Source organism: Schistocerca americana, chromosome 2, assembly GCF_021461395.2.
Source record: "Schistocerca americana isolate TAMUIC-IGC-003095 chromosome 2, iqSchAmer2.1, whole genome shotgun sequence".
Lineage (NCBI taxonomy): Eukaryota > Metazoa > Arthropoda > Insecta > Orthoptera > Acrididae > Schistocerca > Schistocerca americana.
In genome coordinates this window covers 289,739,194-289,764,898 of record NC_060120.1, presented here as the reverse complement: position 1 = coordinate 289,764,898, position 25,705 = coordinate 289,739,194, and the positions used below count along the sequence as shown (strand labels likewise).

The 25,705-nt window shown below is 40.0% G+C and overlaps 1 protein-coding gene across 5 annotated transcripts in view; it reads right to left on the bottom strand.

Annotated features, from left to right (window-relative positions):
- The window catches only part of LOC124595731 (ATP-dependent DNA helicase Q1-like), a 137,577-nt gene that overhangs the window by 57,613 nt on the left and 54,259 nt on the right, over window positions 1-25,705 (bottom strand). For all 5 annotated transcript variants that reach the window (XM_047134602.1, XM_047134603.1, XM_047134604.1 and 2 more), the window contains 2 exons: window positions 12,018-12,192; window positions 4,860-5,026 (listed from right to left, as the gene is read on the bottom strand). In XM_047134602.1, the coding sequence (XP_046990558.1) occupies window positions 4,860-5,026; window positions 12,018-12,192 (342 nt within the window). The remainder of the gene's footprint in view (window positions 1-4,859; window positions 5,027-12,017; window positions 12,193-25,705) is intronic.

Sequence of the window (25,705 nt, the reverse complement as noted above, 5' to 3'; positions counted from 1 at the left end):
AAAAGTTCCAATCACACTGTTATAATCAAAGACTTTAGTCATTGAGCAATCAATTGAGATGATTACAGTTCTGTAAGTGATGACCCTGACAAGACATCCTGTGGAACAATACTAAATGCCTTCTCTGTAAAATATGTAGAACAGTTCAGGCAGCCATTCACTATGGAAATATATTGGGCCTAATGGGAACAAATAAACCTGATCTCTTTGAGAATGTCCGTGCTGAAACTAAGGTCACAGACTATGAAATAATTATAGCAACAATGATTACCAGAGTACAAATGGCAACTAAAACAAGTAGAATGATTCATATGTTAAGCAAACCAGATAAAGATATCTCCACTTCAACAACAGCTTCTCATTCCATACCAACAAGACCATTCCATAAAGCCTAGCCAATCAAGGTCATCACATCTGCAGTGATGAGTGGTCCCTCTCCAAATATGCCAAGGGTCTCACTGCGGCCTTCTCAGACTGAAAATACACTACGAACCTTGTTCAGTTTGGTGTCTGTGGCTGCTGATAATGCCGTGGCAATGGAGGATGCAGAACCAACAGTGCTGGCAGCCAGCGAACTAGTCACTGTGGTCACTGGCAGAGCATGCCCGTGCTGTCGGTGCTGGAGAGAGCCTCCGCGGTGAGGAGTTAAGGTTGCCTCTGACTCACGTCAGTTGTATTTTTGCTTCCTTAGAAGCCTGACCTGCCTACATTCTACCACACTTACACATTTTCATATTTAGGGGTTTTTTTTTTCTCAGTTTGCCTCTTGTCACGTTATGTGCCCTTTTGACGTTCTTGCTCATGTTCTGTTTCAATTGGTTTAGTGCTTCAGACTTTAGAACTCTTCTTGTTGACAGCTTGGAACAGTCCGGATGCAGTACCCAGAAACAGATATCCTGTGCCTTGTCTCATCACTCACCTACTATCCTCCACATAATCACAATCTGTGCCTTGTCTCACCAGTCACCTACCATCCTCCACATAATCACAATCTGACATGAAGGAGCACTTCACTCATGACTCAGTACCACCTAGCACTGGAGCAACTGAATCACATTCTCCACCAGGCTTTCTATTACTTCTCGTTGTGCCCTGAAATGAAGAACATCCTCCCCCACCCTTCCAACAGTGGTATTCTGCTGCCCATCAAACCCACACAATATCCTGGCCCAACCCTATTCCATTCCTCCTCCCAACCCCTTGCCTCATGACTCTCATCCCTGCAACCGACCTAGATACGAGACCCTTTCCGTATATCCTCCCACTACAATCTACTCCAGCCCTGTAACAGCCATGTGCTACCCCATCAAAGGCAGGGCTACCTGTGAAAGCAGCCATATGATCTACTAACTAAGCTGTAACCACTGTGCCACTTTTTATGTGAGCAAGACAAAAACAAGCTCTCGGTCCACATGAATAGCCACTGCCAAACTACGGCCAAGAAACAGCTGGACCACCCAGTTGTTGAACTTGTTGCTCAACTCAATGTGCTTCACTTCAATGGCTGCTTCACAACCTACACCATCTGGGTTCTTCCTCCCAACACCAGGTTTTCTGAACTGTGCAGGTAGGATCTCTCCCTACAATATATCCTTCATTCCTGTAAACCTCCTGGCCTTCACCTTCCCTAATCCCTGTCCTTCTCCTACCTATCCCTTCCCTTCCCACCAATGCACCTACTTGTCTTTTCCCCTTCTCTACTTCTCTCTTCTCTTCTCCTCTCCCCCTCCTCCTGCCACCATCCCCACTCAGCCTTCCAACACTTGCATATCCACACAGGCAGCACAACGGTGAGTTGTGCTTGTGAGAATGTGCAAATCTTTTCTATTTCAAAAGGACTTTTTTGTCTGTAAGTTTAAGTTTTTACCAGTCTTTTTCATAGTGCTTGTCTGTGACTCAACATCTCCTCTACGTGGGAGTAGCAATCTATTCCTTTCATGTTGTTGTTAAAATAAATAAAAAGGGAGTTGTGTGTATCTCAAAAGGGAACTTGAAAACTTCTATCTCCGGCCAGGAGCACACAGAATAAATGTGACTCATGTTTACAACATTTTTGACCCTGCACTGGATAGAAACATACCTAATAGAACAGTTCATGATCAGAACAACCATCCATGGTATAAGCCACTATAAATAAATAGACTACTGTACAATACCTGCAAAACAAAGCATGGATCTATACATAGGGAAATGTTAAAAGAAATTCATTTCACTGTCAAGAACACATGGCATAAGGCTTTCAAATGACTGTCGCAGCAGAATATTATCACAACATTTCTCACAAAACCCAAAGAAATTCTGTCTTATGTAAAGGTTGTCAGTGGCATGAAAGTCGGATTTCACACACTAATAGATTACACTGAAACTGAAATTGTGGTTAGGGAAGCAAAAGCAGGAATGCTGAACCTCATTGTCAAATGTTCCTTCACACAGGAAAACCCAGGAATATTGCCCCAATTTAATTCTCATGCCACAGGAAAGATGAGTGAGATAAGTTATTAGTGCCAGTGATATTGTGGAAAAGCTGAAATCACTCAAATTGAACAAAGCTCCAGCAGCAGTGACAACTTTACTTCTACAGATCTTGCTCCATCTGCTGCCACCACCAGCCATAACAGCAAGGAAAAGTCTGAAGATGGTCTGAGGAAAGGGTCAAAACTGGTATCGTTTCTGTGGAAAACAACTTGCATTCTTGTCACATGATATCTCAGGAGGCATGGATCAAGGCAGTCGTGTAGATGCAGTGATACTCTATTTCCAAGAATATTTGACTCAGTATCACACCAATGATTATTAATAAAAGTAGAACTGTATTGTATCATGCAAAATTTATGGGTGGATTGATGATTTCTTGGCAGGAAGGATGCAATCATGTTATCTTGGATGGAGAGTCATTGACAAAGGTACAAATAACTTAAGGTGTGCCACAGGAAAATGTCCTGGGACTCTTGGAGTTCACACTGCATATTAATGACCTCGCACATAATGTTAATAGTACCTTCAGACCTTTTTAAGTTACAGTTGTCTGTAATAAAGCACTTACCAAAAAAGGCTGCACGAATTTTCACTTCATAGTGGTTTGCAGAGCATAGATGTAAATATAGATACAGGAAGAACGGGGAAAGCTGACCATACTTTTTCAAAGGCAGTACTTGGGCATTTATCTTATCTGATTTTGGGAAACCATGGAAAACAAAAGTGGACATCCAGTTGATAAGATTTCAAAGTGGTGACAAGACTAGCAAACTTGCTTTGGATGTTCAAAAATGTAAAATTGCACACTTCACAAAACAAAACACGTAGTATCCTATAACTGGGATACAAAATGAATGATCACAGAGGCTCAATCATAACAAAGCAGGTTGTGTCCCATCCTAGAGTATTGCTGAAGTGTGTGGGACCTGTATCAAACCAGACTATCAGGGGATATTGATCATATATACAGAAGAGTAGCACAAACTGTGACAGATTTGCTTGAGACATGGAAATAAATCATGGAGATGCAGGGAAAAAAATTAACTGACATCGGAACATAAATGCAAACAATCCAGTGAAAGCCTATTAACAAAATTTCAAGAAACAAATTTCAATGAAAAATCTAGGAATATAAATAATAATATAAATAATAAATCTATTGCTCTCATAGACAATGAAGACAAGATTAGATTAATTACAATGTGCACAGAGGTGTTTAAGAAATCATTTTTCCTGCACTCCGTAAGTGAATGGATGGGAAGGTACAATGGGAAGTACCTTCAGCCATGCACTTCACAATGGTTTGCAGAGTACAGATGTAAATGTGGATTAGAAAGTATGTGGAAGGAAATTGGCCATATTTTTTTTTAAAGGAAGTACTTGGACATTTGTCTCATCTGATTTTCGGAAACCCTGGAATCCAATCATGATGCCCAGAAACGAATCTGAACTGCCATCCTCCCACATGTAAGTCCACCATGATAACCACTGCACCATCTAGCCCAGTTTCTCTCTGAAGATGATGATGTGGGATGTCTGAGGATCTTCCTGAACCCACAGCGAGTGTTCCAAATTTTTGCTAATGGTTTAACCAAGACAAAAACCACTGCACAATCACTTGTCTTGGCTAGACTCTCAGACAGACACAGAAAAAGATGACATAACTGCCTAACCTATATAAAGGTTCAACATTGAAGGCCATGTTTTTCTATGTTGAACAGATGACATTAAAAATAACAATGGTGGGTAGACCAGGTCCACGTTTTACACACAAATAAAACAGCACAACAAATCATCGTGATCTTGTTTTGAATTTTCACATTTTAAAATTAAAAACAAATTTAGTAGTGCCTGGTTACATTGTTGTATAAAATGTTATAGGATTAGATAATCTGAGCTGGAGTTGAAATGTCTGCTCACCAAATGGAATATCTGACATTCAAAATAACATACTGTGCTCTATTACTCAAATATTCCATGAACTAATCACATATTTGTGACGATGATCCATATGATCACATTGACAATTAATTATGGTGTCAAATGCTTATAGATATCTGTTCACCTACATCTAATATTTGCAATATGTTAGGTGTGAATAAAGCAACCTGTGTTTCACCCATGTGTCTTTTGTTCAATCCTTGAAGATTCTTTGTGTGTGTGTGTGTGTGTGTGTGTGTGTGTGTGCGTGTGTGTGTTTGTTTCCCACTTCAGACGAAGACCTTTTCGCTGAAAGCTAAAATGTATAGCAGTTTTTCCATTGTGTCTGTCTGTGACTCAACATCTCCCCTATATGGCGAGTGGCAATCTATCCTTTTCACAATACTGTTGTTATACCATCATGAAAAAAAGTGATACATATGTGTAGGGGAACTGAATATTACCTCATAATACAAATTAGGCCTATTAAATGAAGCTCTCAAGACAAGGCACCCTTGAATATTGAGCATTTTCTGGACATCTGTAATCACTTTTGCAGTTGCTGTAGCTGTTAGTCCCAAAATAGGAACATCAGGAAACATCGCCTTCATCACTCCTAAGAATTTATAATCTGAAATAAGAGAAAATGGTATCAAAATAGGCAATCATCAATGTATTGCAATGGTAAAATGTAGATTCTCAATTATTATGAAACATTTCTGCATTAATAAAGTGTTTCTCTAACATGATGTTTCACCTTTTTAAGTTCTCATCCACACCTCTAATTCAATCTGTAAACTTACATTTCTATCTGCACATAATAATCCTTTTTCAGTTTTTTGCTATATTATCTTTGATTTGGTAACTGTAAAGTTTCTATTATTGGCACTGTGCAAGTCAAATCTTGGCCGTTACAACCTTACCTACACGCTATTTTTTCTTCTGAACGTTCTGTTCCCTTTGCCTTGACTTTCCTATCCTTGAAGCAAGTATATGAAAAGAAGAGAAGTAAAAAAGCTGTGGGTGTGTTGGTGGAATAGAAGGCTGTGTAGTGCTGGAGTGGGAACAGGGAAGGGCATAGGTGTGTGTGTGTGTGTGTGTGTGTGTGTGTGTGTGTGTGTGTGTGTGTGTGTTTTCCACAATGAGCAGTCATTGAAATGAAGAACGTTGTGTTGGGTGTTGGACAGCGTGCTCAGAAACTGGGTGGTCCAGCTCTTTGCTCTTCAGTTCACTTCACCTGGTCCTCCTCAATTCAACAAGCCACTTCATTGATGCTGATCGCACTTCAAAGATGGCTACATCAGTACCTCCGTCTATGTCAAACCAACCAATCACAAGCAATAGCTCCACTTCAACAGCTGCTCATTCCATACCAAGAAGTCCCCTCTATACACAGCCAAGCCACGTGTGGATGTCTCATTTTTAGTGATGAGCAGTCCGTCTCGAAATATACCACGGGCCTCACTGAGGCCTTCACAGACTGTAATTATCCTCCCAACCTTGTACACAAACAGATCTTACTTGCCTTATCTCTACAGTCACTCATCACCTCCCACAGTCTCACTGTCTGGCCACAGACGAGCATTCCCCTTGGTACTCATTACCATACAGGACTGGAGCAACTGAATCACATTCTCCATCAGGGTTTCAAATACCTCTTGTCCTACCCTGAAATGAGGAATGTCCTACCCACTACCCTTCCCACTCCTTCAATAGTAATGTTCCATTTAAACAATACCCACTTCCGTCATTACCAAACCCCTGCTCCCGATCCCTTGCCTCATGGCTTATATTCCTGTAATAGGCAAGATGCAAGAACTGTCCCACACATCTTCCCACCACCACCGGTGCCAGTACAGGCACAAGCATCACTTATCCCATCAGAGGCAGGGCTACCTGTGAAACCAGACATGTGATCTACAAGCTAAGCTACAACCACTGTGCTGTGTTCTACGTGAGCATGACCACCAACGAAGCTGTCGGTCTGCATTAGTTACCACCAACAAACTGTGGCCCAGAAACAGCTGGACCACCCAGTTGCTGGGCACACTGCCCAACACATTCTTCATTTTAATGACTGCTTCACAGCCCGTGCTATCTGTATCCTTCCTACCAACACCTGATTTTCTGAGCTGCACAGGTGGGAACTCCCCCTGCAATGTATCCTATTCTCCTGTGACCCTCCTGCCCTCAACCTCTGTCAGTCACTGTCCTACACCTGTCTATTCTGTTCCCTGTTCCCACTCTGGCATTACACAGCCCTCTATTCCACCAACACACCCGCAGTCTTTTTACTTCTCTCCTTTTCTGATCCCCGCTTCACCCTCCACCCCCCTCCCTCACCACCACCACCACTTAGACTGCTCCTCCCATCATGTGCTGCTGTTTACAGTCTGGTCTCAGCGGATGGAGACCCTGGTCGTGTGTGTGTGATCTGTGTGTGTGTGTGTGTGTGTGTGTGTGTGTGTGTGTGTGTGTGTGTCTTTGTGGGGTGTTTCTTTTTTCTTTTTGCTCAATATTGATGAAGGCCTTTTTGGCCTAAAGCTTACTTGTTTAACAATGTTTTTGTTGTACCTATCTGTGACTCAAAATCTCTACTACATGATGAGTAGCAATCTATCTTCACACAACATTGTCATTATTCCATCCTGGAGTTTCCATTGTTTGGTTTTCCATATCTCTACAAGATAAATAAGAAAGATATGGAACAAGAGGTACATGAAGAGAAGGAGACACACAGAGAGGAGAGCTAGAAAAACAATTTGTTTTCAGACAAGACAAGTATTTGAACTATTTAGTTTCAGAATCACAGATTTTATTTTAAGTGAATGAAGAGAAAAATTAGCATATAAAGTGACAATCCAGGTGTTTCCTCATCCTCCAAAATAGGCTGTAAGGAAAAAGAATCACACGGAGCATCAATATTAACAATATGAAAGAGGACAGATTGCTATTCACCACATAGAGGAGGCACTGAGCAGCAGACAGGCATGTTGAGAGAAGACTGTTAGGTATCATAACCTATGGATAGAAGAGTACTCTTCAGATAGAAAACCAGATACACATAAACATACAACACTCTCTCTCTCTCTCTCTCTCTCTCTCTCTCTCTCTCTCTCTGTTTGCTTCACAGACCACGCCATGTGGATTCTTTCACCAACACCAGCTTTTCTGAAATGCACAGGTGGGGACTCTCCCCACAACATATCTTTCATTTACTTACACTCACTTAACCCACCTACCCCACTTCAACCTTCGCTAGTCCCATGTGATCTACAAGCTAAGCTCCCACTCTGGCATCGCACATGCCTGCTATCTTCCATCCCATCTGAGATTCTGGTTCGCTGCAGTCATATGCAAGTCTGCTGCTCAATACCTCCTTCATGTCATGGGCAGTGATATATCCTATTTCATATTTTTGTTTTTCCATCGCAGATTTTCCATTTTCATTTTATATTAACACATTACATACAACTGGTGAGTGAGAAATGCATTGCCCTATTGTGGAAAGATCAACTGTCAGCACGATCAGCTGCTATATGTGACCCTGAATGAGAATAATCTTGTCCATCAGCAAACTATGATTTTCCACCATTTCCCAATAACCTTTTAGAACTCGGTTATTTCCAGTCCTTATACAGGGACATTCAGAATCCCAATAAAGTCCTGCTAAACATTGTATCATTTGTTTGCTCTTGTGCTCATGGTATATAACCCTCGTAGGTGACAAAGATTCCACTACATTTGTGCTACATAGTAATTTTTATATGGTCAAGGGCCTTCTTCAATTACACACAGTGCACAAAATCTATCCCTGTGATTCTATGTGAAAAATCTGAGCCTACTTCAAAGGCCTTCAAAATCAGCTGTTTCAGGTAAGTGTGTAGCTCCTGGCTCCATTAAATTTCTCACACAGTCTGAATTTTGCATTTGTATCTTCTACTCATTTCCTAAGACACTGTCCCAGTCATGTTGGCAGTCATCCTGTTGCTACCTTTAAGTTTTCCACTCAACATACATTGCCATTAGTTTACCAACTATATGTCATTGTCTGTCAATTCCCAACCTTAACACAGGACACTAACCACAGATTTAATTGGCTCAAATCTGTACTCCAACATAACACACTTCTTGCCATTACTGTTATCACATCACACCATACTAACAGTGCACATATACAAGGCCTACATGCTCCTGATCCATGCCCTTTCCCAGTACCATATTGACTGCAAATAAAGGCATCATTTTTATCACCCTAAAACCTCATTTTGACAAAAAGTCACCTACGATGGTAAAAATTACAAATGCATTATGCAACAACTACTAAAACTTGAATAGCTCACTCATATGTAAATGTCTTCAGGGATCTGCTACAATGTGTTACCCTGAGGTCCTAGGACATACACACACATACATACGTCATGTACAGAAATAATAGTTCCAAGCCCCCATTACCTAGAAACATTTTTAGGAGGTTTCTCTTGGTTGTCAGCGAAACCAAATGCTGGAAATGCAACCACACTCCTAATGCCCCCTGCCCACTCCTAGCCTACAAGCATATTGTCTGAAAAGAACCATCATAAAATGGAACATACAAAATAAATTCAAGGGTTGAGAGCTTATCACAGGACACAGCTCACAGATGACATCTTTTCTGGACTAATTGACAGGCAGAATAGCTTAATTCTGAAACAAAAGAACAGAAAATACAAGACGGAACAAGCCTATAAATTGTAGTGGATAGTTACTCACCACATGGAGGATGTGTGGTACAGCAGACAGGTAGATTTAAAAGCAGATTGCTGGATATTAATTATTTAGTCATCCTCCTCCATCAGACAAAGAAACACACACACACACACACACACACACACACACACACACACATTCATACACACACAACTCAAACACATATGGCCACTGTCATCTGTAGTCTGGATGTTGCAGCCCCACTCTTTATTTTACATGTGCCCATATGACTCTCAATGCCTCCTCTATGCATGGAGTAGCAATCTGACCTAATTCATATTATTGTTAATTTTCTGCTTTCTCGAACAGACAAAAGAAAGCAACTGTGTACATTACTTTACAGTTGTAATGACCAGGAAGCTGGAAGGTTAGGGTTTAACATCACATCAGTGATACGTTCATTAGAGACAGAGCACTAAACCAGTTTGCATGAAGTAACTGGCCATGCCTTTTTTACGGAACATCCTGATGCTGGCCTTGAGTGATTTAAGGAAATCACAGAAAACTTCACTCAGGATGGCTGGATGTGGATTTGAACTGCTGTCCTCCTGAATACAAGTCAAATGTCTTAACACTGCACCACCTTGCTCAGCCATCAGGAAGCATGCAAAACTAAAATTACAATGGGTCTGAAGGCTTTGTGAAAGTGTTGGACAGAAAAAAGGGGTACAGAAAAAAGAAAGTGTTAATATGCTGGAAAAAATGATAATCTTTATGAGATGAAAACTGAGGAACAGAAAATAATTGACTGATAAGAAGCATTGCATTGAATGTTGTTTTATTACTTAAAAAGAAAATACAAAAGTAAAAGAACATATTTCTGAGGCAGTGAAAAGTACACATAACCAAAAACATTTTGCAAGAGTTCTGGAACCTGTACAGAAAATTGGAATAGAGATCAACATAAACATCATTTCCTCCCTTTTTATAGCTCATTAAAACCACACATTGCATGTTGTACCACCATACAGCGAAACCTTCAGCAGTGGTGGTCCAGACTGCTATACACACTGGTACCTCTTATACCCAGTAGCACATCCTGTTGCATTGATGCATGCCTGTATTCATTGTGGCATACTATCCACAAGCTCATCAAGGCACTATTGGTCCAGATTGTCCCACTCCACAACAGCAATTCGGCGTAGATCCCTCCGAGTGGTTGGTGGGTCACGTCATCCATAAACAGCCTTTTCTAATTTATCCCACACATGTTCAACAGGGTTCATGTCTAGAGAACATGCTGGCCACCCGAGTCGGCCGATGTTGCTATCCTGAAGGAAGTCATTCACAAGACGTGCACGACGGGTGTGCGAACTGTAGTCCATGAAGACGAATGCCTCGCCAATATGCTGCCGATATGGTTACACTAGCAGTCGGAGGATGGAATTCACATATCGTACAGCGAATTCACATATTGTACAGCCATTACAGTGCCTTCCATGACCACCAGCGGCATACATCGGCCCCACATAATGCCACCCCAAAACAGCAGAGAACCTACACCTTGCTGCACTTGCTTGACAATGTGTCTAAGGCATTCAACCTGACCGGGTTGCCTCCACACGTCTCCGATAATTGTTCCATTGAAGGCATATGCTACACTCATTGGTCAAGAGAACATGATGCCAATCCTGAGCAGTCCATTCGGCATGTTGTTGGGCCTGTCTGAACAGCACTGTACAGTGTCGTGGTTGCAAAAATGGACGTCACCATGGACATCGAGACTGAAGTTGCACATCATGCAGCCTACTGCGCATGGTTTGAGTCCTGTGGTTGCATGAAAAACATTATTCAACATGGTGGCATTGCTGTCAGGGTTCCTCTGAGCCATAATCCATAGGTAGCAGTCACCCACTGCAGTAGTAGCCCTTGGGCAGCCTGAGCGAGGCATGTCATCAACAGTGTCTCTCTGTATCCCCTCCATGTCCAAACAACATTGCTTTGGTTCACTCCAAGATGCCTGGACACTTCCCCTGTTGAGTGCTCCTCCTGGCATAAAGTAACAATGCGGGTGTGATCGAACCAAGGTATTGACCGTCTAGGCACAGTTGAACTACAGACAACACGAGCCATGTACCTCCTTCCTGGTGGAATGACTGGAACTGATCAGCTGTCCGACCCCCTCCGTCTAATAGGCACTGCTCATGCATGGTTGTTTACGTCTTTGGGCGGGTTTAGTGAGATCTCTGAACAGTCGAAAGGACTGCGTCTGTGATACAATATCCACAATCAATGTCTATCTTCAGAAATTCTGGGAACCGGGTTGATGCAAAACTATTTTTGATGTGTGTATTTCAACATGTCACACCAATAGGGTGATCAAATTGAAGACATTTCAGATGGGATTTATCATCAAAGAAATTGGGAACACCTGACTCCTTTTGATAGCTAGAAGAATTTAACAAAACTGAAATGGAAAAGCCTTAGAAAACACAAATTTTTGGCCAACACAAATATTGATGTATGAGCATTATTTTTCCTGTTTCAAGTTAGGACCGATGACCGCAGCAGTCTGGTCCTTTCAATCCCACAACCTGTTTCAAGTTAAAAATGGAAATTCTTGGTTTCGGGTGTTCACTGCATCTTTGCCATATATTCTGATTAAAAGCCATAATTCAGTCTATTCAATAAACTGTGATCTATCACACTTATAATTGTATATATTTCAAAGAATGAGCCTGATATCAGTTTCAAAACTCATCTAATAAAAATTTCACCACTAACACAAACTCAACAAGAATAACATTTTCAAATGGTATGCCATTACTTACTATGATGTCCTGTCCAGTTTTATATTACGTCTATACTAAGAAACACAATGAAACAAATGATTTACACACTCACACAAGCATTATAGTACTTTTTTGTCGTACCTGGCCTAAAGTCATGGCCCCACTGGGAACAGCAATGTACTTCATCAATAGCAAGAAGTGACAGTCTTCCCATTGAATACATTTTCTGCAGCTTTGCCATAAACCGTTTGCTCTTAGCTAGCTTCTCGGGGGTAACATACAACAGTTTTAATGAAGCCTTATGGTCCAGCATAGCCTGGAAAGTCACAAACAGGTAACACAACCTTGAAAGAAACAAGATAAATAAAAAAGAAACAAAAGGCTATTAAATTATCTCCAGAGAAATACTCTCCGGCAACTAGTATCACTGAGAGGCTGCACACAGTTATGTTTCCAGTATCTGAAACTGGACCTTTTGATTTATTCATGTAAGATATTTCTCATTTATAGTTATTTCAAGTGCAGCAGTTCTTACTGGGGTGGAACCACCCACCGGTGGCCAGTCATGATGGCTGGGAAAGGGAGGGGAAGGGGGGGTTGATCCAGAGCAAATTTAAAGGGTATTGATGGTCACTCACACCTCCCCCCCCCCCCCCCCCCCCCGCCCCCCACACCGCCACCACACACACACACACACACACACACACACACACACACACACACCTTTCTCCCTTCAGGCAATACTCACAAAGCCACAATGGAAAGGTGCAGTACAATCAGCTCTCATCCTTACTACATTTTTGACAAGGAGTACATGACAGTTTACTTAGTAAGTATAAGTTCCTCTTTTTTTATGTTGCTGTCTTTTCTTCGTTACACCTTCTGATGCACCTAGCTATCTGACACACAGCAAAACCAAGTGGAATAATCTGCAATTGATGTGGCTGAATCTATAAAGCCTACATTATACCAGTTTGCAGTGGTTTGTGGCAAGATCAACATATGTGCAGAATAGTGAAGATACCTGTTTTTTCCCCCGATGGTTCATTATGCTTTACAGTATTTCAAACACCCAAGGCTTTTTGTTTCCAGTAGATTTTTTTTCAAAGGTCATTCAGAGCAACTGTGAACCACTGCACACCAATTCAAAGGATTACTTACACGGACCGCTCGTTAAAAACACATATCTGTTGCAATAACTGTTTACAACAGAGGTACGTTTACAATCACATTTTCTAGAGTTATATGTTTAGTATTTCTTCTAGCACCTGATATTAGTAATTTTCAGGGTGGCAAATGAACTTGTATTTATACAGATTATAATTGTGTCTGTTAAGCTTTCTGACAAAGAACAAAGTAGCCTATAATGTATGTAATATGATAAATGAAATACCAGAAATATAATGAAACACTGCTTACTTGTTGTTGTTCTGGTCTTCAGTCCAGCGACTGGTTTGATGCAGCTCTCCATGCTACTTCATCTCCCAGTACTTACTGCAACCTACATCCTTCTGAATCTGTTTAGAGTATTCATCTCTTGGTCTCCCTCTACGATTTTTACCCTCCACACTGCCCTCCAATACTAAATTGGTGATCCTTTGATGCCTCAGAATATGCCCTACCAACTGATCCCTTCTTCTAGTCAAGATGTGCCACAAATTTCTCTTCTCTCCTATTCTATTCAATACCTCCTCATTAGTTATGTGATCTACCCATCTAATCTTCAGCATTCTTCTGTAGCACCACATTTCGAAAGCTTCTATTCTCTTCTTCTCTAAACTATTGATCATCCACGTTTCACTTCCATACATTACTACACTCCATATAAACACTTTCAGAAATGACTTCCTGACACTTAAATCTATACTTGATGTTTACAAATTTCTCTTCTTCACAAATGCTTTCCTTGCCATTGTCAGTCTACATTTTATATCCTCTCTACTTCGACCATCATCAGTTATTTTTCTCCCCAAATAGCAAAACTCATTTACTACTTTAAGTGTCTCATTTCCTAATCTAATTCCCCCAGCATCACCCAATTTAATTTGACAACAGTCCATTATCCCCATTTTGCTTTTGTTTATGTTCATCTTATATCCTCCTTTTAAGAGACACTGTCCATTCTGTTCAGCTGCTCTTCCAGATCCTTTGCTGTCTCTGACAGAATTACAATGTCACTGGCGAACCTCAAAGTTTTTATTTCTTCTCCATGGATTTTAATTCCTACTCCGAATTTTTCTTTTGTTTCCTTTACTGCTTGCTCAATATACAGATTGAATAACATCGGGGATAGGCTATAACCCTGTCTCAGTCCCTTCCCAACCACTGCTTCCCTTTCATGCCCCTCGACTCTTGTAACTGCCATCTGGTTTCTATACAAATTGTAAATAGCCTTTTGCTCCCTGTATTTTACCCCCGCCACCTTCAGAATTTGAAAAAGAGTATTCCAGTCAACACTGTCAAAAGCTTTCTCTAAGTCTACAAATACAAAAAACGTAAGTTTGCCTTTCGTTAATCTATTTCCTAAGATAAGTCATAGGGTCAGTATTGCCTCACTTGTTCCAACATTTCTACGGAATCCAAACTGATCTTCCCCGAGGTTGGCTTCTACCAGTTTTTCCGTTCATTTGCAAAGAATTCGTGTTAGAATTTTGCAGCTGTGGCTTATTAAACTGATAGTTCAGTAATTTTCACATCTGTTAACACCTGCTTTCTTTGGGATTGGAATTATTATATTCTTCTTGAAGTCTGAGGGTATTTCGCCTGTCTCATACATCTTGCTTATGAGATGGTAGAGTTTTGTTAGGCCTGGCTCTCCCAAGGCTGTCAGTAGTTCTAAAGGAATGTTATCTACTGCCGGGGCCTTTTTTCGACTCAGGTCTTTCAGTGCTCTGTCAAACTCTTCACACAGTATCATATCTGCTATTTCATCTTCATCTACATTCTCTTCCATTTCTGTAAATTTGTCCTCAAGAACATCACCCTTGTATAGACCCTCTATATACTCCTTCCACCTTTCTGCTTTCCCTTCTTTGCTTAGAACTGGGTTTCCATCTGAGATCTTGATATTCATGCAAGTGGTTCTCTTTTCTCCAAAGGTCTCTTTAATTTTCCTGTGGGTAGTATCTATCTTACCCCTAGTGAGATAAGCCTCTACATCCTTACATTTGTCCTCTAGCCATCCCTGCTTAGCCATTTTGCACTTCCTGTTGGTCTCACTTTTGAGATGTGTTTATTCCTTTTTGCCTGCTTCATTTAATGCATTTTTTATATTTTTTCCTTTCATCAATTAAATTCAATATCTCTTCTGTTACCTGAGGATTTCTATTAGCCTTCGTCTTTTTACCTACTTGATCCTCTGCTACCTTCATTATTTCATCTCTCAAAGCTACCCATTCTTTCCCCCATTTTTGTCAGTCGTTCCCTAATGCTCTCCCTGAAGCTCTCTACAACCTCTGGTTCTTTCAGTTTATCCAGGTCCCATCTCCTCAAATTCCTACCTTTTTGCTGTTTCTTCAGTTTTAATCTACAGTTCATAACCAATAGATTGTGGTCAGAGTCTACATCTGCCCCTGGAAATGTCTTACAATTTAAAACCTGGTTCATGAATCTCTGTCTTACCATTACATAATAATAATAATATCATATGAACAAACACTTGTTCCATGATGTAAAAAAGTATTTCGTTTGATAGGAATTCAGTTACTTTTCTTATGGCACCTTTAAAGAACATTTGTTGGTTTATTGGCACAGACCTTAAATATATTCTGTATAAGGGCAACACTGCAAGTTATTTCTCAAAAAGACATATTTTGAAGTATAGCTTACTTAGGTGGGACTTTGGGAAGTGTTGCGCCGAAAGTTGATATATTATCTCCATAACTGAATAATAGCTAGAGAAAAAATCCATTACTGCATGCTGGTATTTTGTACTCCACCATTTCACCTTATATTGCGAAATCTTGTAAGCAGTTATTGTTGTATGCACTTGAAAGGTAAAACACTCAGCAACAAAAAAATACAAAAATTGTGCATCATAGGCCAATAGTGCACTAAGATACTACGGAACAGCTTCATAAATTTTTCCCATGAGGGACGAGTTACAATAGAAAACACAGGTAAAAAAACATGCAGGAAATATTATCTTCAATTAAACTTCAAATTTTTATTTTTTCATGTTATATTTGTATTTGCAGACTCTAATAACAACACAAATCAAAATGTCATTTATATTTACACAATTAAATCATAATAACTAATTTAATATAGCAATGATTTGTATGGTGGCGGCTAAAGCAGGTTTTTAGAAATTACCAATGTGAGTGATATGCCAGAAAGTATTTCCAAATGAAGTCACGAAATCTTCGTGATTAGAAGAACATTTGATAAAAATGCATCCTGATAAAGAAAATAAAAATTTGTCTTACTTACAAAGCCTCAAAGAATGACATTCAATGCATCAAATGATACCTAATACGTTTAGCGTGGCACTGAATCAAAATAAGGATGGGTTACTTGCCTCTTATAAAATTTCTTTACTTACTGCTAAATCTGAAAAACCCCACACTATTGGAGAGGAATTGATACTACAACTGTTAGTGAGGTCTTGCAAACTGCATTGCATAAACCATTGTCAGATACCATTAAGAAAGTCCCACTGAGTAACAGCTCAGTACAGGGATGAATCAATGGACTGTCCGAGAATGTCAAGAACACTAACAATTTTTATTTTTTATTATTTTTTTATTTTTTTAATGACATGTTAATTTTCTTTGCAGGTCAATGAATCAATATTACCAAATAATGACCATTCGCTTCTTGCTTACATTCGTTTCATAAAACATGATAAAATCTGTCACGCATCATTATTTGCCAGAAAATTATAAACCAATTCTTAAGGAAAATCAGTGTTTTATCTACTGGAACACTATTTTTAAAGAAAAAGATGGTCCTCAACAAAATATTATCTCAACAATGGTAGGATGATATCATGGGCTCATTTCATACTCAAAAAAAGGTGGTACCAAACATAGTAGTCATACACTGTGTTATTCACAGACAACATTTGGTGGCAAAAAACTTTCCTTATCATACTCATAGCTCCTTACAGTACAAAATTACTATAATTAACAAGATTAGAAGCAGCACGCTCAATGATAGATAGTTTCAGAATCTATGCGATGAAAGCAACGAAGATTTCAGTTGCCAGCTCCTGCACACAGAGGTTCATTGGCTGTCAGAGGGTACCTGCTCAAAAGATTTTAAAACCTCTTTGATACAGTTGTAACATTTTTGCAAACAAAGATCACTCTTTGAGGGATAATTTACTGAAGTTTAAGAATGATATAGCATATTTCACTACTTACAGAGTAAATTTAATGACACAAATCCATAGCTGCAAGGTGAGGATTTCAATTTAATCTACAGAACAGCAACTACACAGAACAACAAATTTAGAGGATCACTTTTTCTTAACCACATAATTGTCTCCCATTACAATGCACAAGTTTGAAATTTTGGCTCAAAGCAGAGCACAACCTTTCTCTGTAATGGCACATAATCATGGCACCCTGCAAAGTCACTCTCAGGCTCTGCAACACTCCAAGCAGCAACATGTCAACAAGCACGAAAGAAAGGCCACAGCTCAGAAGTTTATGTGAGCTGTAAGGTGGGTCAGTGATGTCACATTGGCACTAAATGTCAGCACAATTCTGCCCAGCACCGTGGACATGTCACAGCCCCTCTTACCCACATTTCATGCGTTCTTTTGACATCTCAACAGTGGCAGTCAGAGACACGACAACCAGTGTTTAAATCATGTGGTTTTTTTGTTGGTGGTTAAGCAAAACATTTCAGACACACCGCTCCTCAAAATCGACATGATAAAAAGGGCTTGGGAGATATGGCATAAATGGCTTCAATGAAACCACCCCTTTCCCTACGATGCCGATTCTCACTCATTATGCAGTTGAAAATGATAGTTCACAGTGCAATCACCCTGACACTGATGACACTCTCATATGCTTCAATTCTTCCCCAAGTTCATTGTGGGTCTGCATCCCTGCTGAACATGATGGCATCCCTTTGGAGTGCTGCGTGATCATAACGTTTGCACTCATTTACAAGCTGGAACAATTAGGAAATGTTTAAAATCATTCAATGAAATTCAAATGTCATCCGAAGTAGCAAAGGATACTTATGATTTTTCAGCCCCCCTGTTTTTCACCCTCCTGTGGTGCTATCACATGGGAGTGCAACTGTAACATATACACGAATAAAAGAGCAAAGGGTCCATCTAAGACCTCCCAGTTGGGCAACACCCTTGGAACCACCCACCCCACCTTTGTTGAGTGTGTTACAAATGTACCTGTCAGAAACTTTGACACCAATTCAGCCCGCACCTGCTCTAGAGTCCGAAGATAGGTAAACCGCACCTGAGGGGTGGTGAACGTGTTGCCTAACCTTCAACTGCTAGAGTAGCTGCCAGGCTAATTTGGTGTCAAAATTTCTGAAGGTACATTTCTAACATGCTCAATATAGGTGCATCATTGGCACCAAGGGCATTACCAAACTGGAGGGTCTTAGAGAGACCCTTTGCTCTTTTATTAACACACATGTGATCATGCCATAGGAGGGTGAAAAATAGGAGAGTTGAAAAAACATATATATCCTTCACTGCCTCAGATCGTGTTCAAATTTCATCAGATGGTTTTGAACGGTTCCTAGTGGCTCCAACCCATACACAAGAGCAAAACTTGTGTTCGGACCGCACTCCAAAGGGGTTTGATCACACTCAGAGGGAATGTAGCCCCACATGTCCTCAGAGAAAGGTTGAAGTGTATGAGGGTGTCAGCAGTGTCAGGGCGACAAGAATTTCTTCCTGCTGCTCATAACACTGCGAACTATCATTTTCAATCACATAATGTGTGAGAACGAGTGCCCCGGGGAAAGGGATAGTTTCATTGACGCCATTTATGCCATCCCCTGTGGCCTTTTCATGTCAATTCTGAGCAGTGGTGTGTCCGAAATGTTTTGCTCAGCTACAAATCAGAAAATTGCATTACTTCAGTGCCAGTTGTCACGGCTCTGACTTCCACTGCTGAGACGTCAAAAGAAGGGGTGAAATGTGGGTAAGAGGGGCTGTGACAACCTTCTCATTGTGTGACACAACTGAGGTGGTGTTGAGCAGAATTAAGGTGAAATTTGGTGCCAAAATGACAGCATTAGCCCACCTTATAGCTCACATAAACTTCTGAGCTGTGGCCTTTCTTTCCCACATGTTGACACCTTGCTGATTGAATCATCGCTCAGCATGAGAGTCATGTAGCAGAATGTCATGATTTTGCACCATTACAGATGAAGGTTGTAGGCACCTTCAAGCCAAATTTCAAACTTGTGTGGCACAAAGGGAAACAATTACAGAACGCTGAAAGAGTAATCCTTTCAACTGTTGTGTAGTATATTTCTACTTTTGTGTCAAAACTTGTCTAGTACAGATATAATTTTTATCAAAAACTGTGGTGTTATAGATCGATAGCACGCTCACTCGCGTCTCTCAGCTGGAAATGGAAACGCACATTCTGACAAACACCGACAAAAGTCACGTGGGGACCCAGCAGATGCGATAGTGTGTGCCCACTGCTCCACACCTTCAGCAGCACCGACTACAAGTTCCCTCCGCCACCGCGATATAGGATGACCTGCAGCAGCTACATGCCCAGTCTCAGCTGCAGTGATTGACCATCTTCATTCTTAAGCAGCCTTCAACAGTTCACCCATGCATTAGAAGTGGGAGCTTCACACTGCATGAGGCTCTTTAGTTTGCTTCTTGGAATAGCTGGACTTTATTGCTGTTTGGTCTTCTCTACAGTTTCTTCACAAAACTTAGAGAAAGTAACAAGTTAAATAAAACTTTTGTTTGCTGTATTTACGTGTTTGCTAATCATTTCTGCTCCTGTCCAGCTTCCCTACAACACTGCTGTGCTGCTCTGGAGCCCACCTCTCCTTATCATTGTGTATGAAAGTTTCCAAATCTTTCTCCTGTGGAAACAAATGATGAAGACATTTTAGGATATTGTTGTCAACATTCGGACGCACTTGTGGAAGATTTTACAAACAGATTACAGGATCATCAAGTGACCATTTCAGGTTCAGTACTGACACCTTTCTCTGACCCACAAATGTCAGCATTATCCTTGCAGGAACCACTGATGGAACTTTCAACAAATTAAAGGTTAAAATTAAAATTCCAAGAGGGATATCAAGATTTATTTATGGCTTCAAAGGCAAATTCCTATAGTACATACACCTTTATGAGCTGCAACAAAGAAGCATTTAGTGCAAAGAGGATTTAGCGTGGTTAGCAAGAACAGAAACATACTGTCAACCACAGAGCATGGTGATTTAAAACTGATCGTGACAAACACGATACCAAATATTGAAAAATTAGTACCATTACATCACGGTCAGTGCTCTCACTAACAAATGCTGTAATTTTTTTTAAATATATATTTGTTAATTAACATCTGAGGATTCCAGAAATATTGTTAATACCTTTTAATAATGTAATTTTAAAAATATATCCTTTTTCAGTTCTAGTTAAGAATTAAACATTAATTGCAAGATGGAAATTGTGAACCAGATGGAATTTGAACACAGATGCCTGCTTATTTAGAGCAGTGCTCTTATAAATTTAGCAACTCGAGCGCAACTCAAGGCAGTTTTCCATTTAATCTTCCACTGCCTCTCTCCATATCAAAGTAATGAAAGCCTAGCTTTACATTTTACAAAGTTGTTATACTTGGGAATGTTGATACAAAGAAGAAGTTTCATAGAAAAAATGCTAGTCACTTTAACAAAGGCATATGAATAGTCCTATATACAGGGCTATTACAAATGATTGAAGCGATTTCATAAATTCACTGTAGCTCCATTCATTGACATATGGTCACGACACACTACAGATACATAGAAAAACTCATAAAGTTTGTTCGGCTGAAGCCGCACTTCAAGTTTCTGCCGCCAGAGCGCTCGAGAGCGCAGTGAGACAAAATGGCGACAGGAGCTGAGAAAGCGTATGTCGTGCTTGAAATGCACTCACATCAGTCAGTCATAACAGTGCAACAACACTTCAGGACGAAGTTCAACAAAGATCCACCAACTGCTAACTCCATTCGGCGTTGGTATGTGCAGTTTAAAGCTTCTGGATGCCTCTGTAAGAGGAAATCAACGGGTCGGCCTGCAGTGAGCGAAGAAACGGTTGAACGCGTGCAGGCAAGTTTCACGCGTAGCCCGCGGAAGTCGATGAATAAAGCAAGCAGGGAGCTAAACGTACCACAACCGACGGTTCGGAAAATCTTACGGAAAAGGCTAAAGCAGAAGCCTTACCGTTTACAATTGCTACAAGCCCTGACACCCGACAACAAAGTCAAACGCTTTGAATTTTCGGCGCGGTTGCAACAGCTCATGGAAGAGGATGCGTTCAGTGGGAAACTTGTTTTCAGTGCTGAAGCAACATTTTTTCTTAATGGTGAAGTGAACAGACACAATGTGCGAATCTGGGCGGTAGAGAATCCTCACGCATTCGTGCAGCAAATTCGCAATTCACCAAAAGTTAACATGTTTTGAGCAATCTCACGGTTTAAAGTTTGCGGCCGCTTTTTCTTCTGCGAAAAAAACGTTACAGGACACGTGTTTCTGGACATGCTGGAAAATTGGCTCATGCCACAACTGGAGACCGACAGCGCCGACCTCATCTTTCAACAGGATAGTGCTCCACCGCAGTTCCATCATGATGTTCGGCATTTCTTAAACAGGAGATTGGAAAACCGATGGATCGGTCGTGGTGGAGATCATGATCAGCAATTCGTGTCATGGCCTCCACGCTCTCCCGACTTAACCCCATGCGATTTCTTTCTGTGGGGTTATGTGAAGGCCCGCATCTCGTGGTCGTGCGGTAGCGTTCTCGCTTCCCACGCCCGGGTTCCCGGGTTAGATTCCCGGCGGGGTCAGGGATTTTCTCTGCCTCGTGATGGCTGGGTGTTGTGTGCTGTCCTTAGGTTAGTTAGGTTTAAGTAGTTCTAAGTTCTAGGGGACTGATGACCATAGCTGTTAAGTCCCATAGTGCTCAGAGCCATTTGAACCATTTGGTTATGTGAAAGATTCAGTGTTTAAACCACCTCTACCAAGAAACGTGCCAGAACTGCGAGCTCGCATCAACAATGTTTTCGAACTCATTGATGTGGACATGCTGCGCCGAGTGTGGGAGGAACTTGATTATCGGCTTGATGTCTCCGAATCACTAAAGGGGCACATATCGAACATTTGTGAATGCCTAAAAAAACTTTTTGAGTTTTTGTATGTGTGTGCAAAGCATTGTGAAAATATCTCAAATAATAAAGTTATTTTAGAGCTGTGAAATCGCTTCAATCATTTGTAATAACCCTGTAAATGTAAACAAAGGCAACAATCCAGGAACAGTAAACACAGGAACATTCAAGAAGAGAATGAGGTTAGTAAACAAAACAAAACAAATATATGTAAAAGTGTGCAAAAGTAGATCACAAATGAGGTTAAGGTAGTGAAATGTTTATCGGGACAAGTTATGAAACATAAGACGTGAATAATAGAAATTCCAGGTTGGAATATCAACAATATTAGGAAAATGGTACACTGCTACTCTCTGTAAATATGACCCATTGAGTTGCAGACAGACACAACAAAAACTTTGTGCCTATCTGTAACTCAACGAATCATCTTTATGGTGAGTAGCAGTCTATTCTTATCCTAATATTGTTGATAAGATGTGAATAGTTATGTGCATCATAGTTCAATCTATAAAATATACCAAGACAACCTCCTGGAACATATAGCTTTACCTGCCATATAAATGGCATTTGCACTGTTGGTAAATCTCAAGTTAATAATATCGAAAGCTCATCACGAAACAGTCTCCAGTTGCTCTAATTGAAAAACAAGCTTTCTACACCAAATGTTACAAAATTCTGCATTTTATGGATATTCGTCTGTAATTTTGTGGATCCACAGGGGTCAACTGCATTCTCTCTCTCTCTCTCTCTCTCTCTCTCTCTCTCTCTCTCTCTCTCTCTCTCTCTCTCTCTCCCCCCCCCCCCATTCCCTCCCCCTCCACCTTCCCCTCCCCCCGCCGCCAGTCACATGGGCTTCTGCACTGGTGGGCTAGAGATCTGTCATATCCACAAGCTAAGTAAAGAGCCGATGTCAAATACTGTAAAACTGAATTAGGATTCCACCTGGACCTGGCAATTTATTTGTTTTCAACCCTTTCAGGTACTTCTCAACACCTGGGATTCGTATTACTATGTCCCTCACACAAAAGTCTGTACAATGGCATGTCTGTACAGCCCTCCTGTGCAAATGATTTCTTAAACATAAAATTTGAAACTTAAGCTTTCCTATTGATGTGTTCTCTTGTCATAACAGATTGGTTAATGTGTGATATGAGAGAAGCATTCAACCTGCTCAGCAAATTTATGTAGGACCAGAATTTTCTCAGGTTCTCAGCAAGATCTTCCCCTAACATATCATGGTGGAAGTTGTTGTAGGCTTCACACATCAATCATTTTTTAGACGTACAAATTTCTTTTAACTTTTTCCTCTAAAAATTTCTGCATTCTTTTTTAAACTGACAAGGGGAGAGCATGGGATGAGTCCCATCGATTTGGCTCAAATTGTGTGAGTAGAAACAAGTACATGTTGATCCTTTGAAGTTCCTAAAATATTTTGTCTGACTGGGCCGAAGAAAAAGGGAAAATGCTCTCAAAAGTTTTTTGCTTACGTTGTGAGTAATGTTGGAATAACTATTGTCCACTTAGTGGTGGGGTACAGTTGGAAAGTATAATGGAGTGATAATTCCGTGGCTCAAGTTTGATTTTCACTGTTCCCCAATTCTTTTATTTTATTTTATTTTTCTTTTTTTTTTTTTTTTTTTTTAATTCATTGTATTTTATTCCTCACAAAGTTAAATCATCGCTTACAAAATTTAAATATAGTTTAACAGTTCAATTTATGTACACAACATTAATATATACAATTTACAATTAGTTATGATTACTTTAATTTGAATAATGAGAATAGTTAAACTGGGATTGATTTTAAATGATTCATCTCTAACAGTTTGTTGTTTCACCCGTTTTAAGAGATAATGTAACAATTTCTACAACTGTGAACAGTATTTCACCAAGTGTCTGCGGTGATCTATCATAAAAACTTATTTTATTGGAAAATGGAAACCAAGCAAGGATTTTCTACCAGAGAAGTGACTGGTGAAAATATTGTAAATAAAACTTTTGATGAAGATTAAAAAAAAATCACCAGTGCTCTTTGTTACACTTATTCAATTTCGTAAAGAAAAATGCATGATAACGGACAATCCTCACACACCTGTGGGTCCTGCAGCAACAGCCATAGGTCAAGCAACTGCAGAGCAGGTTACTGAAATTATGACTGATAATTTCATAGTAAATGATACAGCTTTAATATTACACACTGAACCAAATGAACAAAATCTCTATGAAGAGGTATGTGGATTTTCTCATTCTCTCTTCCTCTATGTGTCCACATACACTTTTGCTGTATGCAGTCCTATTTTATTTGTAACAGGTTCTTTCTTCAAGTACAGCCATGAATGATGATGAGTATGATCCAGACAAATATACTTCTCACACTCTGGCGCCCCTGGTTCATAAGAAGAAAGTGATCTGTTTTGGTGATATCCATCCCAAATGGGAGTCCCCATCACTAAAATCACAATTTTCAACCTTGGAGGAGAAAAAAATCTCCAGATTTCGAGTAAAGAAACAGGACAAGGTGGCACAAGAAATGACAAAACTGCATTCATCAGCTCCAAAACATGGTAAAGATTTCAAGAAGTACAAGGCTGTTATGAACAAGTAATGATGAGAACATTACAACAATGGGCAATGGCAGTCGCATTCCCATATTTAGCAGAAAAATGTCAGTTTATTGCTAGTGATATCTGAACAAAAGCCTTCAAACACGAACATTCAATAAGGCAGTGAAAAATCACCAAGTTTGTCAGCAAAAAAGAAGTTGCTAGTTTTGAAGAAACGGTGGAAGCAGCAGAGAAGTTTTATATACAGACAAGACATACAGAGTGATACAGATAAATTGGGAATTTAGAAAATTATATAATTTCATGAAGACAATTTTTTAAAAATATTTATCTGTATCATTTGGTAGTAAACATAATGTCTTTTTGGAATACATAAAGTACAGTTTATTTTTTGAAGATGACATCTTGCAGGTGAGCTCCTCCTTTAAGCAAATATTCCTGCAGTTTCATCGTTACCTTGTTCACACTTTGATGTAACATCTCAACTGGAATTTCAGCAATTACTTCTCTGAAATTACACATTCCCCAAACAATTGTTGTAAAGCAGCCATCGATATTCATGCTGTAAGGCGCAGTGCCTTACTTCGCACCTATGTAAGTATGAGACCGAAGCAAGCAGATAGTTACAACGATTCATACCATCACATAACAGTTGTGCTCTGATCCAGTAGCTATCTGCAAGCAGTTATGACTGTGGTCGAAAGGTATCAGTATCTTACATACTATAAAATAATATGCAGTTAAAATATATTTTAGAAACAAAACTGCCCTACTGTGACAACTACAACTTTCATTAATTATTGTTAATTTAATTTGTTTATTAGTATGAATGATGGTGTGAATGGAAAATAAGATAAGAAATTAATAATGCTGTGTCTATTAACTGAGTATGCATTAGTGTGAGAGTGAATCATATTCAGGGGAAATTGTAAGGCGC